This window comes from Lampetra planeri, chromosome 34, assembly GCF_965212315.1.
Source record: "Lampetra planeri chromosome 34, kcLamPlan1.2.h2, whole genome shotgun sequence".
In the NCBI taxonomy this organism is placed as follows: domain Eukaryota; kingdom Metazoa; phylum Chordata; class Hyperoartia; order Petromyzontiformes; family Petromyzontidae; genus Lampetra; species Lampetra planeri.
In genome coordinates this window covers 4,446,956-4,462,571 of record NC_136140.1, presented here as the reverse complement: position 1 = coordinate 4,462,571, position 15,616 = coordinate 4,446,956, and the positions used below count along the sequence as shown (strand labels likewise).

At 43.8% G+C, this 15,616-nt stretch overlaps 1 protein-coding gene across 3 annotated transcripts in view; it reads left to right on the top strand.

Moving 5' to 3' along the window:
- Positions 1-3,926: 3,926 nt before the first annotated feature.
- Positions 3,927-15,616, top strand: part of LOC144730037 (glutamate receptor-interacting protein 2-like) — a 91,338-nt gene continuing 79,648 nt past the window's right edge. For all 3 annotated transcript variants that reach the window (XM_078610528.1, XM_078610529.1, XM_078610527.1), the window contains exon 1: positions 3,927-4,656. In XM_078610528.1, coding sequence (XP_078466654.1) covers positions 4,605-4,656 — 52 coding nt within the window. In that variant the 5' untranslated portion in view covers positions 3,927-4,604. The remainder of the gene's footprint in view (positions 4,657-15,616) is intronic.

Sequence of the window (15,616 nt, the reverse complement as noted above, 5' to 3'; positions counted from 1 at the left end):
CCTCAGGTGTGGCCGAAACGTCGCGAGAATTATTTTATTATTTTATTATGTATTATTATTTTATCATTTCCCTTCTACGTGACTTTACCGAAAGAACCAAGAAGATGAATCCCTGCAGTCACGAAAGCTTTAAATCGAAATTGTGTGGGGATGCTGAGCCAAGTTAGGAGGAGACTCGGGGGGGGGGGGGGGGCGGCGTGAAAGAGGAGGCACAGATTGATGCTGTTTGTGATTTTCTTGGCCTTATCAAAGAGACATGAGCCAAGTTCATCACACCTGCCATGTGATTGGGGCAGTATAGAGGTGGCTGGGTCCTGGGCATGTGGTGATGAAGAATTGTGAGTTTATGATCAATTGTGGTCATGGCTGAATGGAAGTAAGCTTTGGTCCTTGTAAGGGCAGCCTCATTTAGGCTTGACGTGAACCCTTTCGTTCGTATTTGTGAATGGATTTCTGGACTGGACTTGCCTTCTGCCGTCTCTCCAGCATGCCCGTGGTGACTTGGTTTGTGCACGAGGGGCAGGGGAGAACCAGTGGGCATGGGCAGTTCGTGAAACTGATGAGTCTTCAGAGGGACAAGACTATTTAGTGCATTGGACAGCTTTGTATTTGAGTGCTGCACAGAGGCTTCATTGGATCCTTAAAAGAGGGGTCAACAAACAGAATGTGGGAGTAGGGAAATTAAGGAATCAGTTGAGATGTCAGCTCACGGGTTAGTACCGTGTGTTCTGCCCCATGGCAAATATGGGAGTGTTGATTACACAGGAACTTCCTGATATGGTGTTGAGTTTGGTCACGTGACCAGGAAGTTACGATTTTAGATTCTATAAGCCATGAGGCAGGGTGTCAGCCATTACACAGAGTACAAAATGGAGGCACAAATAGCGTCTCAGTGAAGACAGGTGCATCTATTCATTGTGGGACTTTAAGAAGCATTGTCTGTAAGTTCGTTTATGTTCGTATAATACTGGGAATGTTATAATGTTAGGATTGCCGTTATCATGCTGTAAATGCTTTTATAATGTTGTTAAATTGTTATGATACATATGAGGCTTAGTTAACCACGAAGCCTGCCACTTGCATTATTGTGAATGTTACTTGTAGTTGAATAAGTCAAGCCAGACTTGTACCCATGTAACTTTAATGCAATCTTGAGAGCAACGATGAAGAAGTATCTCATCCACAGTTCAGTGTTATGTGTAGTGCTGTACATTTAGGCTGCAGTATGGGGATTACACGATGTGACCTTATTCAACACAGTAGCTTATTCTCTTGTGTAGCTATTCAGTGCTAATGTAGGTGCCTGGTCCATCCAGGACCTATTGTTGAGTTTCATGTTATCTAAGACAATGTTATGATGCTCCTTGCGTTCATTCGTTGTATCGATATTGCAAGTATTAACAGATGCTGTATTTTGTGCTGTGTTTTTCCATCAGTTTTACCTCGTTCTAGTCATTACATAAATTTGGAGTCGGATGTTCACCCTGGCTCTGAAGGTTTATTGAATGCGAGGTTAACTACTCGGATAGTGATGAGGCCGAGACATCACTGTAATTCCCCCGCGGCACCGATTACTTCTCGCGAAAGAAGTTCAACATACGTATACATACATAATAACCATTTTCCCCCGGCTTCCCTTTATCCCAACTCTTTAATTCCTTTTAGATTTTACTTGGCGGCAATTCGCACGTTAAAAGTTTCTGTTGTAAAAGAAAACACGCAATTGAATCTACAACAATGAGTCTTTAAGCAATCTTTGTCAAATTGGGACCAGCTGCATTGTAATAGCTCCCTATCGATTCTGAACACTTTCAGTCTCGACAGCGCGCACACGCTGACACGCGCCACCTCTCAGTTGTGAAAGCACAGCTTCAGGCGTAATGAGAAGTAATCATGTGATGAGCGGCGGTTTGTTTCAGTAACGGGACGGGGTGGGAAGAAGCAAGTGGGCCGGGAACGAGGTATGGGAAACAAAATGTAAATGAACCGCAATTTACAAGCATGCCCATCCGTATTATGCAATTGACGGAGGTCTTCGTTTTATCTGTCAGTACTTTGAAAAAAACTGTTGATTTGTTTTCATCCCGCAGGAGTTTGCTCGACGCCGCTGTCGCTAAGACAAATTCGGAGATGGAAATTGTTTACGAGCTCGGGGATTTTTTTTTTTGCCCGTTCAAACATTGCTTAAGAATGAACAATTCAGCCGCTTTAAAATTAAACAATGAACAGACCGTAATGAACGATGATCCTGGCGTTGAGTATCGCAAACCGCTGTTGAGACACCCAGATTGTAAGAACCACCAGGGCCACGTTTGTGGTCAGGAGGCATCGTTAAAAGGAGACCATGCAGGATTTTTTTTTGTGGCCGGGAGATCCACCGACAAAATACGGCTATGGATTAAACGTATTTAATGGGCGGTCAAATGTTTTGACAGTGGGGCATTAACAGTGCACACAGCATAATTGTTTTTCAATATTGTAAAGACCGAACATCAATGCGCTTATTCTATTATGCGATGATTGCATTAATGTCGGCCTTCAGAGTATCCCGAACAATGGGTATCCATGACTATTTAATGTGTCGTTCCTGAAATGTTTGACCAGCCTCATATATAACAATTAAAATACACTTCGTTATTTAGAGGAACCTTGTAATTAAAACAAAGTCTGTAGGTTGTATGTTTAATTACTGAAAGGGGGAAAAAAATCTATAAATTGGCCTATGGATCTTACAAATGAATGTCCCAAGTAGCAATTATTTAAACTAGGCAATCTGTAGCCAGTTTTGATGTCAATAAGCTGCATCGGTAACATGTGGCCTCTTGAAGAATAATTTGTTACCGAGAAACAAAAGCTTCACTAAATCTCAGGAGTATTTTTATTTTTTAAAGAGAGTCTTGTACTGCGATGTTTGGCACAAACCATGACTGAGTGTTATGAAAGTGGAATCGAAACAGGAGTACCTGGAGAAAAGCCAATCATTCAAGGTGGTGATAACCAGCACCGCTATCTTCCAACCACCTTGGAGCTCTACCTACAACACCTGGCAAGCCCTCCCCTCAGCCCCCGGTGGTCACGCATCTCAGGATTAACCAGGGTCAGACATGCTTAGCTTTTGAAGTTTCGTCAAATAGGGGGCATTCAGTGTGTGATTAGGTCATAGGGAAAAGTCCATTGCCCCTGGATACCCTGATGTCACGGGCAGAAGTCAATGCCAAACAATCTGAGGCCCACAATTGAGTTGCAGCTGTGGTTAAACATGGTTAGTGGGGGTTTTTTTGGTTGCTGCTCCAGCAATTTTTGCAAACGCAATAATAACAAATAGTAATACTATAAATGTCCATCACTTTCCTCTGGTATCTCTATTGAGCCTTGCAGTGGCAAACAGGCGTGATATCACGGCAAGCAGTCAGTGGGTGTAAAAAGAGCTTACAGAATCCAGCTGGCTTGAGTGACAATCTTAAACCCAGGAGCCTAGGTCGAGGAAGGGGCTTTGCTAAGCCGTTGGCAATTTTCTGACCTTGCCATTCAGCAGGCTAATCTGCCCTGGAATTCTCACACAAGCCACATTGGTACTGAAAGGGGCGGCATTGGAATGAACCAAGTGAGAGCTTCGCTATGGGTGGGACTTGGGAATGTTTCGCATCCCCAACAGCTTTTTTGTTGCTGTTGCCCTATTCGTACATTGCTGACTGGACCATATTTCATGCAAAACAGGAGGTGGTTACAGGGGTAAAAAAAAAACTTGAACATGATTACACAGTAATGTAATGTAAATGAGATTCATTATGCGCGCATGCGCTTCGGTGTGACGGTGCCGTACGTCGGCTTGGCAGATGGCATGGCATTGTAAGTGAAACACCCCTGCAAGCGGCATTGCGTTTGCCCTGGTCCAGACGCGGACAACCCCCCCACGAGCAGAGAGCGGGGCCCCTCATTCACCGCTGCCACGGGCGCAGCTTCCCGGCAGCAGCTGAGCAAGCCGCATCCATCGCCTGGCTCGTCTTCCCTTGCCCGCTCGCTCGTCTCGCTCTCACTGCCGCCGTTGCAATTCTGCCAAACGTTTTTCTATCCCGGAGCCGGTGGTCGCCAAAATCCCGTGGTGGCTCCTCGGTCAGCCGAGGCCAAGAGGAAAAGCCCTCCCGTTAAACAAAACATCGCCATTTAACTCCTTGCTCTAGATGTAGTCTCCGGTGTAAGATCGCGTCTGCATTTTTAAAGCCCCTTAAAAAATAACATTTCTCTCTATCTCTCCGTCTTGCCTCCTCCTCTGGTTGTTTGCTTATTTTTGGCTTTGTTCTTTAGCCAAGCCGAACTTGCCCTTAAGGTGGGGTGGGTTGTGCGTGGATGGGGTTCGTTTTTTGGGGAGTGGAGGGGGTGAAAACGAAAGAAAGGGAGCAGCATGTGGGCCTTTGGAAGGCAGATGCATTTTTCTGCTTAAAATTTAAAACTTGGAAGCTGCTTTGCTTTGGCTACCACCCATCTGGCTTCTAAACCGAAGGGCATCTCGCTTGCTCGCTCGCTCTTCCTCCTCCACATCAGCGGGAGCGAAACTCGATTGAGCGCCCCGAGTCGGCAGACGCGAAGACTTTTCATGCCTTTGGATGTTCTCGACGATGCTCTGCGGTCTGCGGAGAGACCTGCACTCGGAGTTTGGTGAGTTGTCACAAGCGACGGATTTGCGAGCGGACTGGGCGGGCGGGGTGGGGGTGGGGGCTCCGTCACACCTGGCCAGCCCAGAAACTCGCCGCTTTGTGACGTTCTCGGTTGGCCGGGTGGCCTCCGATTGCCCGGGACAACATTTTCGCCCAAGTCCCAGGGCTGGGTGATTTTGTGATTTTTTTTGTTTGTTCAGGATGCCAATCTCGTCCGCTTCTTTTGTTATAATTCTCTGTGTGGAACGCTATCGAGTGTGTACATGTGCCATTCTTGACAAGGCATCAGCGGTAATCTGTAAGTGGTAGTAATAGAGTCTCGTGATAAGTGTCATATATTTGAGTGGCTAATAGGCCCTATTTCGTGACTATTGTGCTCATGCTGTTCATTATGATTCCTAGTGCTGGATTTTTGTGTCCGTGTGACTTTGGGAGCATGCTATAAAGCATTGCCTAAACTAAAACACCCAAGTGGAGATGTGTTGTTTGGTCATTCTCAAGAATATAAATTAGTTTGTGTACAAGGATGCTTGAAGTGGCATTGCTGAATAAAATGAGCCAATGCGTCGTGCAAAAAAGGCCACCTCATTAATGAATCTTAATTAATGCATTATGTATTCAAAGCCAAGGCTGTCCAGGTTGTTGGGAAGACATGGGTACTGTGTTGCAGCTGTCGGTTCATTGAACAAAATTGACAAATAAAATCCCTTCTACGTTTTAATCAAATCTGTGGCTGTCAGTATCCGGAGACGATAATTGTCGCGGCTAAGCAATTGCAACCGTGTTTGTGTTCTTTGTCATTCATAAGAAGACTGCAAACATTGCCAGAGTATAGTGCTCTACGGATGTTTGTAACAGGCTTTGGTGTGTGTGCGTGTGGGGAGCGATGGCTTAGTGGTTAGCGCTACGCTGCGCTACAAACCCTGGCAACCCGAGTTCGATTCCCGCTCACGGCCAACACCAGTGACGATTATCTGAACCGGTCCTGGGCATCACCAAGGTCAACTCAGCCGCATATAAGTACCTGGTGCGATGTGTAAACATCGCCACTGGGGAGACAAAGGCGGCCGAGTGTGGTGCTAGCCACCCACCCACCCCCTCGTGTGCCGTGCCGGCCTTCATAGGTGCTCGCTAACAGCACTGGCCCCAACAGTCTGTTTTTTGTCTTGTACGGCAGTTACATTTCCGATGGATTTTGTGGACGGTAAAACAAAAAAATACTTTTTGTTGATAGTTGCAGCGAATACTGAAAATCCAGCAACATAATCTAACAATTGTAACGTGTGATTCCGAATGGTGCTGTGTCAATGTCATTGCCAGGTCTGGTATTTGGAAAGGGAGCTCTCGCTTACACCGCTCGCACTGTTTTCCGCAATCTGCGTTGCTTCGTGTTACAGCCTCCGTGTCGACCAGGCATCCGATTTGTACCACACCCACTGGCAGGAACAGATATATGCACAGACAGCGCCTTGGTTAGTGTGAGCATCATTTATTCATTGCTTTGACCCATTAAGCACATGTAGCACTCAATTAAACTCCGTGATTTGTTGTATAATGAGTGAGACAAATACAAAAACTAATGTATGCAACATTCACACTTTTGCATCGAGCGATATTGAACGACATTGTTGGCAGATATGTTTTTTTTTTATCCCGCAACAAATCATTCTTTGTGACACGCGTAAAGTAGAATATAAACAGTTGGAAATTTGATCTGGATTATAAATCATCAATTTCTCTACAGTACTGGATTGTAGTTGAGTGGCTTGTAAGGAGATGGATCTCTAGCCTATCTTATAGCTCTGCTCATTAACAGACATGCGCAAATGTTATTACTGTGCCTCAACTCACTGGTCAGGAGATTAAATAATATCATTATTATCACGAGTAACCTACATTCTGGCCTGTATTGTGATCACGAAGATTAACTCCCTTTTCCCGTTACGAGATATTTGCAAGTTGCAGGGTGGGGTCCCATTCACCGCCGAATCTCGGAACGCACAAGCTGTTAGCGTTACTTTTATTTACAGAGGGATAAAGACATTTTACTCACCGCAGAGAACTGTAGCGACACGACCACACGCTTTAATAACTGGAACCAAAAACTGTACCACGTGCCCCCTCCCCCCGCCCGCACGTGTGGCCTTGTGGGAGCCCTCGGTACGTCTTCCGACCTGAAGATGTACCAACTTATATTACGGTACACGTACGCCTAAGGGTCGAGTGACATTTGGCAAATCTCGATCTTGACGCCGGTACACATGGCCTACGTCCACCGTGAAGGGGACAGCGCGTACGTGCGGCGTGCATGCTGTCGGCCTCGCAGTGTGGACGGCATTAACCGCTTACACTCGCAGTATTGACCAGGGCGGCCGCTGGGTTCGAACTGCCTACCTCCGCACCAAGGGGGGGGGGCAAAGTGTGCTAACGCCGTGCTGCATCACGCTGTCTCGCCGACTTGTAAACAAAGTCTCCCGTCTAGTCAATCGATCAGCGTTTGTATAGCAAATTGACAAATGATGTCACGTGTGGGTTTTTGTGTTTGTGTTAAAAGGGCAGGTCATTATATTTCAGGACGCCTTTTGTTACCTGCATGAGTCAGAAATGCAACAGCCTTGGGCTTGGCTTTGTAGAGTCAAGGTTGTTGGCTCTGGCTCAAGTCGGGTTTGAGCTTTGTATTGGGTTCACATGGCAGCACTTGTAAGTGTATGCACATTTTTTTGCACATTGTGAAACGCTTAAGTTTGTGTGATTTATAGCAATGTCTCCGTTCGTGCTGATGGAAAATTGACGAATTGCCTCCGCTCACTCATCTGAAGGTGATGATTGTGTTTTAAGGAATGCAAGGGAGGCTTTTTTGTGGATTTTTTGCGGATGCTCAGGATTAATGAGCGCATTTTGCAGCGGGGAAAATTTTACAGGAAGGGTTTTTTTAACCATATGACCATAAAAAACCACGTGTTCGTCCTTCCAGATGTGATTTTTAGCAATCGAGGGCTGAGACCTAAATTAAGGTATGTCCCATTGCAATTGCAGCATTATGCACCGCCTTTTATGGTGATTTGCTTTACAGTTTTGCAAACATTTTTGCAATTTATTTTTGCTCAAGATTGGGAATAAACGGAGCACTTTGTCTGGTGGAACTTAAAGACATCCAGCTGTGTTGAAAATTGGGCCCTTTGGCGTGATATCCAGGCATCTGCATAAATGACTGCATGCGTACTATATACAATGCATATATGACCATGCAGTGGTTAGCCTTACTGCGCTATGAACCCATAAACCCAAGTTTAGTTAACATCTCGTGGTGGCAAGATCTTAACTGATATATGGGAGGTCGTGGGTTCCATCCTGACCCTGAAGCCTGTAGATTTGGAGTTTGCATGTTCTCCTATAGTCGTGTGGATTTTTCTCCAGATCTTTGGATTTTTCCCTCCACATTTAGAAACATGCGTTTTAGAGTTTTTGGCTGCTATAAATTTACACGTAACACATTCCTGCGGAGGGAGCTGGGAGGAACGTTGGGTTGCTCGGTCAATTGCCAGGGTCAACGGCGGCGTGGTGTATTCCGCAAATATGGCCGAGTGTGAGGGCGGGCACAAGCCGGCGTGAGTAGGTTAAACGTTGAGTTTTATAAGGGCACCACGGGGTGACCAGCCCCTCCCCACCCAGCCCATCCCCACCCTCCCCTCCCCACCCAGCCCCTCCCCACCCTTGCCTCCCACCCTCCCTCCCCACCCAGCCCCTCCCTGCGCAACGGACGGACACAATAATCCTCTGTGCGCTGGTGTAACCAGGCGGTTTCTACCAGTAATGAGCCACTTCATTGGGCATCATTTGTGGCCAGGTCGCTTCTTAAAAAAACGGCTATATAGCTCAGTGGGCCTTATCAGGTCAAATAAAAAAATAGTTGGCTTAGATTTCTAGCCACCACCGGCTATCATCATTGTCAAGTGATATCTAAACCGTGGAGATGGAGAGATGAGATCAGTTCACATGTCAGATCTCGATTGTCACATTGCATAGACCTCAAGGTATGGCGATGCCTTGGGGAGATCTTCATCCAACATTGGAAAGATCATGGCTGATGATGATAATGATGAAAGTGTTTTGTGGGTGGAATTGCGGGTGTATTGGTTGTGCACTGCCCAATGAACCTGTCAACCTGTGTTCTATTCCCAGCCATGGCAAACATCAGTGGTGAGTTTAAAAAAAAAAAAATTCTGCCCCCCCATCACCAACCTGCACTGGCCATCATGGTGAAGTACGGTCAAACACATCCCTCGCAACCAACATGGTACGGGAAAACTTTCATCCAGCAGTGGATTGAGGAAAGACTATAAATAATCGTTGCTATCGTAATTAAACACGTATAATAAAAGCATGCAGATTTGGTGACGTCAGTGACTGTATACGGGTTGTTAATAAAAAAGAGAGAGGCAAGGACATAAATAAATAAAACTGAAATTGGCCATTTTGGCTGGCAGGCCTTATTAGTGTTGCGTAGGCATTGGCCGTAAAATGTTCCCTGCTTCAACTTCCGACAAAAAAAACCTCTTAAAGTGCTGAACGGCACATGCCTTGACGGATGCAAGCAGTCTCTTGACCCTTTATAGCCACAACAATCAACACCATTCTTTGTCGTGCACTGTTGGCCATGTGGAGCACAGATGTGAATGGAAGAGCAAAGCCGATGATGGTGATTGGGAGACCCGCAGTGTTGGGGGGTCCAATGTCTGCGGCCATGAATTGCTCCCTGTAAGCAGCCTCTTTCATAGACGACGACGATGATGATCATGCTTTATTCTGTGCTGTACATAGAGCGTGTTTCTCGTTGGCCCTAATTAGGAACTGTAACACAGTATTGTGCGTGGTTTATTCATATTACCCTATTGGTCTTCATCGTAGCCATAGAGTAGTTCAAAACAATGCCAGGTATTGTTTAGTTCCGAGTAAGTTTATGAATGGAGGTAATATAAATGTTTAATATATATTTCTCATGGTTGATTTTTCAGCACGCATCTGTGCACACTTAAAGCCAAAAAGTTGAATTAAATGCGGAGCAAATATTTCCATGATGGGTATGAACAGCAAGTCAAAATGTTGCTTGGGGGAGGTTATGTTTAAATTAACTTCAGAAAGGGTTGTCATGCCAATTGTCACTCTGTGTTCATCACAAACACTTTCTTGGCTTTGCCTTTGTTTCCCCCGCACCCCTCTCCAATTTAATTTCGAATTGGTGTACCAGCATGATTGTCACGAGATGATCAATTTCCATTTCCATTCAGAGCTCTCACAGAGAGCAGTCTTCTTCTTTTGGATAACGGGAAGAGCTTACACAATGGGACATCTATTTCTAGATTTGAAGCTTTCGTGACTGCAAGGATTCATATTCTTAGGTTTTTTCGGTAAAGTCACGTAGGTAAAACATCTAAATTAATGAAAATAAAATAAATAAAACAAAAATCACGACGTTTCGGAGGCAACACAAGAATAAATAAAACAAAAATCACGACGTTTCGGAGGCAACACAAGACTTGTGTTGCCTCCGAAACGTCGTGATTTTTGTTTTATTTATTTTATTTTCATTAATTTTGATGTTTTACCTACGTGACTTTACCGAAAAAACCTAAGAATATGGGACATCTATTTTGGTGATTCACTCGGTGGCTTCCCGAGATGCCAAGCAGGCAAACGAAGTGGCTCCCGCAACAGATCTTTTAGGGGGTAGGTTTATGCGATGCGTTCCATGGAACCAGAGAGCAGTGCACCACCTTGTTTCGGAGAACAGGCAAGGAAGATGGGGGAGTCACAAAACATTTATCTGAAGCCGCCTCTATGGGACTTTTTTTTTATCCACACTTTTGGTAACCAGCTATTATAAGCCCTACCGATGTGTGTCAATCACAAGGCATTCAATCAAAATGTGCTACATTAGGTGAAAAATTGAATTTATTTACAATGGGGGTTTCATTGTGCAATCATTGTTGATTTGGTCTGAGACCGTTACCAACCTCACCACACTTGGGAACCCAGAATAATCTGGCTTAAAAATTCAGCGGCCTGTATTTGAACTCCCGGAACTCAAGATTTTTGTTGGCTTAGTGCTGTGATATGGCAGTAGGCCACTGCGCAGCATGTTGACCTCTCTCCCTTGTTTTGGTAATGCTCGCCACAATACATCAAGTGTGTGCATGCACACTCGCAAATTTGTGCGGTTGTGCTCATGCCTTTATCATTCCACTTAAGGGTACCTTGCAATGTGCGTTTTTGTTTTCGCGTATGACCTATTACAATTTTAAGGCAAATCAGGAAGGTTACCAAGTGTGAAAATGCTTTCTCAATTATTGAGCTGGTGATGATCGGAGGGGGAGGGGAATCCTTAAGAGATGCACATTGCTGTTTGGTTAGGGTGATAATAGTCACACGTTTTTTTTCACATCAACTGAAAGCATTAGAGAGCGAGTAGCGGTTATGCAGAATTCCTCTAGGACATTCGAATGAGGTCAAAAAAAATCTTCACGTTAGTTTTCGATTTAAAGCTTTCGTGACTGCAGGGATTCATCTTCTTGGTTCTTTCGGTAAAGTCATTCAGACGCTGTCTTTCCGACAGACCTGTTCTTCACCTGAGGACGACTGCTTGCGTTGTGGCCAAAACGTCGTGAGAATTATTTTATTATGTTTTATTTTTATCATTTTATTATTTCCCTTCTACGTGACTTCACCGAAAGAACCAAGAAGACTTCACGTTAGTGTTAAACTTAAATGCTTTATCGTTTCACGTCAAAAAGTAGCATTCTAAAATCCAACGCATAAATGTAAACAAATGCAAAAGGGGAATTTTACATTGTCCGTAAATTAAAAACGTTAATTTACAGCCTTTTCTCGATCCACTGCTGGATGAAGCCCTCCCCAAGAGACGTTGGTCATGGGGGTGGTTTGACCATGCTGTGCCACATTGCTCACTGCAGGCTGGTGGAGGTTGGGGGAAACCCAGGACCGGTTCAGAGATCACTCATCACAGGGCCTCCACCGTGGCGAGATGTTAACTACCTCGCCGGGTATGCAGAAGGTCGTGCGTTTGATCCCGACCCTGACGCCTGTATATTTGGAGTTTGCGTGTGTCTCCCTGTGGTCACGTGAAATTGTCTCCGCGTCCTCCGGTTTTTCCCTCCGCATTTAAGAAGGATGCGTTTAGAGTATTTGGCTGCTATAAATGTCCACGTGATAAGCCACTTTGTTGAGCTATCATTTGTGGCCAGCTTCTAAAAAAGTGCTCTATAGCTCAGTGGGCCTTACTTGGTAAAATAAAACATTTTGTAGTGGTTTTTATAGTTTAGTGTGTTAGTCATGGACTCAGAATCAAACTCCGTTTTCCATGTTCAGAGTGTTTGTGCCTTAACTACTGCCCCATAGTTGTATTAATTGTGTGTGTTTATAGACACACACACACCCTTGTTTGTGCATTTGAAAACTTCACCATATCATTCTTAACCAACTGCAGCGTGAAAATCCCCTGTGAACATTTAAGAATCCTGCGGTATTTTTTTCCCCTTCTTGTAGAGCAAATTGTCTCGTAATGAGACCGGGCATAAGATTAAGGTGCAGTTTAGGGATGTGTTATGAGTGCAGCAGGCGTGCTGTGTTGAAGGCAATTTGTGGTTGAGAACAGGCATTAATATGTCCAGGGGAAAATGATTTATTATCCTAAGTCTACAATACACTCGTTACAATATTTGCATTTATTTTACTTGCTTTTTGTTTATTGCATTTATTCTAATGCACCATGTAAATTATTCGCTGGACATCTGTGAAACATATCTTTGTAGCTCGTCGAATTCTTCCAGTATATAAAGAAAGATTTTGATTCCGATATTTATAAAGCATCAACGTAGCTGTATTTGTTGCGGCTTTGTGGAAATGTAACTTTTTTATGATGTGACACCGAATTTAACCACGTCAAGTTTACGGCTGTCTAATTTACACGACAAAAAACTGCTGTAGCATTACCTAGATTATCCATCGCAATCTGCAGTTTAAGGCACATCCTTGTTGAATACATCCTGTGGTATTCGGGAAGATACAGGTCGTCCTCTACTTACGATGGAGATGCGTTACGACGACCCCATCGTAAGTCAAAAATATCGTAAGTCGAAGAGGGCCTAGCATACCCAGGAGTCTTAAAGAATGGTGATAATTTAGCAAAACAGAGCAATTGACAGTACCGTACTGTATAAACTATATACTGTATGCATGTATTAATTACAATACTGTATTGCACAGTAAAATGTAAAGTAAACAAGGTAGATTCTTAGCCTACCTATATGAAGTGCAACTTAATAGAAAGTTTTTTCAGGAAACAATCCTATCTGCTATAAAAAAAAAAACTTTTAACATGCATTGGAACGTATCGTATCGTGGTAACCCTGAAATGAAATCGCTCAAGCTACGTATCATACATGCATTGAACGTATCGTTCGCTGCTGCGTTTGCCTGCCACGCGAAATTTAAAATATTTAACAATTTTGTCGTATCGCCATCGTAAGATCGAAATATCGTAAGTCGGACCATCGTAACTCGGGGACTCTCTGTAAATGTATGGGATTTTACCTAAGTTTGTGGATTCCGCCTTGGTGTAACGTCTATCACACTGGAACTATAATCTGGAGTTCGCGAGCTAACCATCCCAAAACGTCCGTGTTGTTTTCCCTGCACTGTAGTTGAAATGGAGAGCAAGATTGTTGAATTCCCCCCCTCTGTCCACCGAGGAGTATAAATGGCTGTGCCACGCGGCTTAATCGATTGGCAGGGCATATGTGAAGGGGGCACATTTGTACTGTATTTGGAATGCGCATTCCAAAAGTGAGAGCAAAGATGTCCTATAAAACATGATTTGTACGAATTCATATTTGTATTGGGGGCCGTCCATAAATTACGTCACGCATCTCGGTGGGGGGGGGGGTCAGACATTTGTAACGATGTGTGACGAGGGGGGGGGGGTGAGAAATGTGACGTCACATCAAAATGCGCAACTTTAAATAAATATAGACAACACGTTCTAAATTTTTATTTGAAGCTTTCGTGACTGCAGGGATTCATATTCTTGGTTCTTTCGGTAAAGTCACGTAGAAGGGAAATAATAAAATATAAAACAATAACATTAAATAGACTTCTTAATAAATGTTTTTCTCCTACAACATCAGAGTGCAGCGCCACATTAAATACGCACTACAATGACAATAGTTTAAAGCGATTTGAAGCATGTTTTATTTTGGGGGGGGGGGCAGAGCTTTATGACGTCATATTTGAGGGGTGGTCTGACTTTTTGTGACGCCGTGTGTCGAGGGGGGGGGGGTAAAAAATCGTCCAAAATCGCGTGACGTCATTTATGGACGGCCCCTTACAGCTCTGAGACAGTGGTGGGAATTTCATATTTCTGTAGTACCGGCAAGTTTATTCTTAGGACAACCACTGTCGACTTCCCACAAAGTGATACTTATTTTATCTACCCTGGAAAAACAAGGGGTACTGAGTCGACCCATGATTTGAATTTTCAACCTTTTTTGATCAATCTCCTGCAACCTTGCCAGGTATTTGGGTGTAATAGCTAGACGGTGTTATGCGGACACTGCCTCAAGTCTTTTAAATTGCTTGGGAATTTACATTTCTTAATCTTCCCAGGAGTAGGTCACCAAATGCCTATGCTAAGGGGAATTGCAGTAAATGTGCTGACGGTTCAAACGACCCACTGTACTAAAGGCAAAGAATATATATAAAGAACACATATATATATTACCAGAAGGCTCGTCTGAGTCGCCACATGTATATAAATATTTATTTTAGTCCATCGATCCATTTGCTTACCAGACCAATATTCAATTGGCTGATGGACGGAAACATATATTTGTATTTATTCATTGAATCTGCAGACACCGGAGTTCTGCTTACATGCTTTTTCTACCACTGCTCCAAGGCACCCCAAAACAAGTTTGCAAACGAGTGTGTGCACACAGTCTGTAAATTAGTGATGCAAAGTGACTTCCTTGGATGTTTGATACACTAATAATTTCCAAGAATAATATACTTGTTTACAACATCTTCTTGGTTCTTTCGGTAAAGTCACGTAGAATGGAAATAATAAAATAATAAAAATTTAAATATTAAATTATTCTTGCGACGTTTCGGCCACAACGCAAGTAGCCGTCCTCAGGTGAAGAACAGGTCTGTCGGAAAGACCGCGTCTGAATGGGCACCACCAGGCGGTGCCCAACCAAGAAGATGAATCCCTGCAGTCACGAAAGCTTTAAATCGAAATTTGTTTACAACCGTTGTTTTTTTTATTAATGAGATGTGACTCGATAACGGTGAGTGAACGTACGATACATTTTTTTTTTCTATTTGAATCTTTCGTTAAACCCAGTCGAACATTACAAATCTGGGCTCCTTCTTTTCAGTGGTGTATTCTCACAGGCCAACTATGTAATCTAACATGACATCAAAGCAGTAATGTTGTACTGAGGGCCCTCCTCGTGCCAGGCATACATTTGGCAGTGGTATAACTTAAACATTTCCAAAATGAAAATACTCGGCCATCAACTTGTGAAAAAATAATTGCCGTGTTTGCTCATAGCAGCATGGAATTCGTACGGTTTATAAGTCCTGTTTATTAGAGGGGTTAGGATTCGCCCACTTGTCCACGACTATGATTTGATTTAAGAATTGGCGATTTTTTTTTTAAATATTGTGATTAATGACTTCAGAGGTGACATGAACCATTTTCATGTGCAACGTGTACAAGTCAAAAAAACATCGATGATTACAAATGCATTTGATCATTGCTACCGTGAGCTGACGAATCCACATTATTTGATTAATCACATTGGGTAAGCAAGTGGCTAGCTAACGAGGTATTTGGTTGGGTGGCTGGATGAGTGAGCATTTGGGTTGGTGATTTAGGTTTG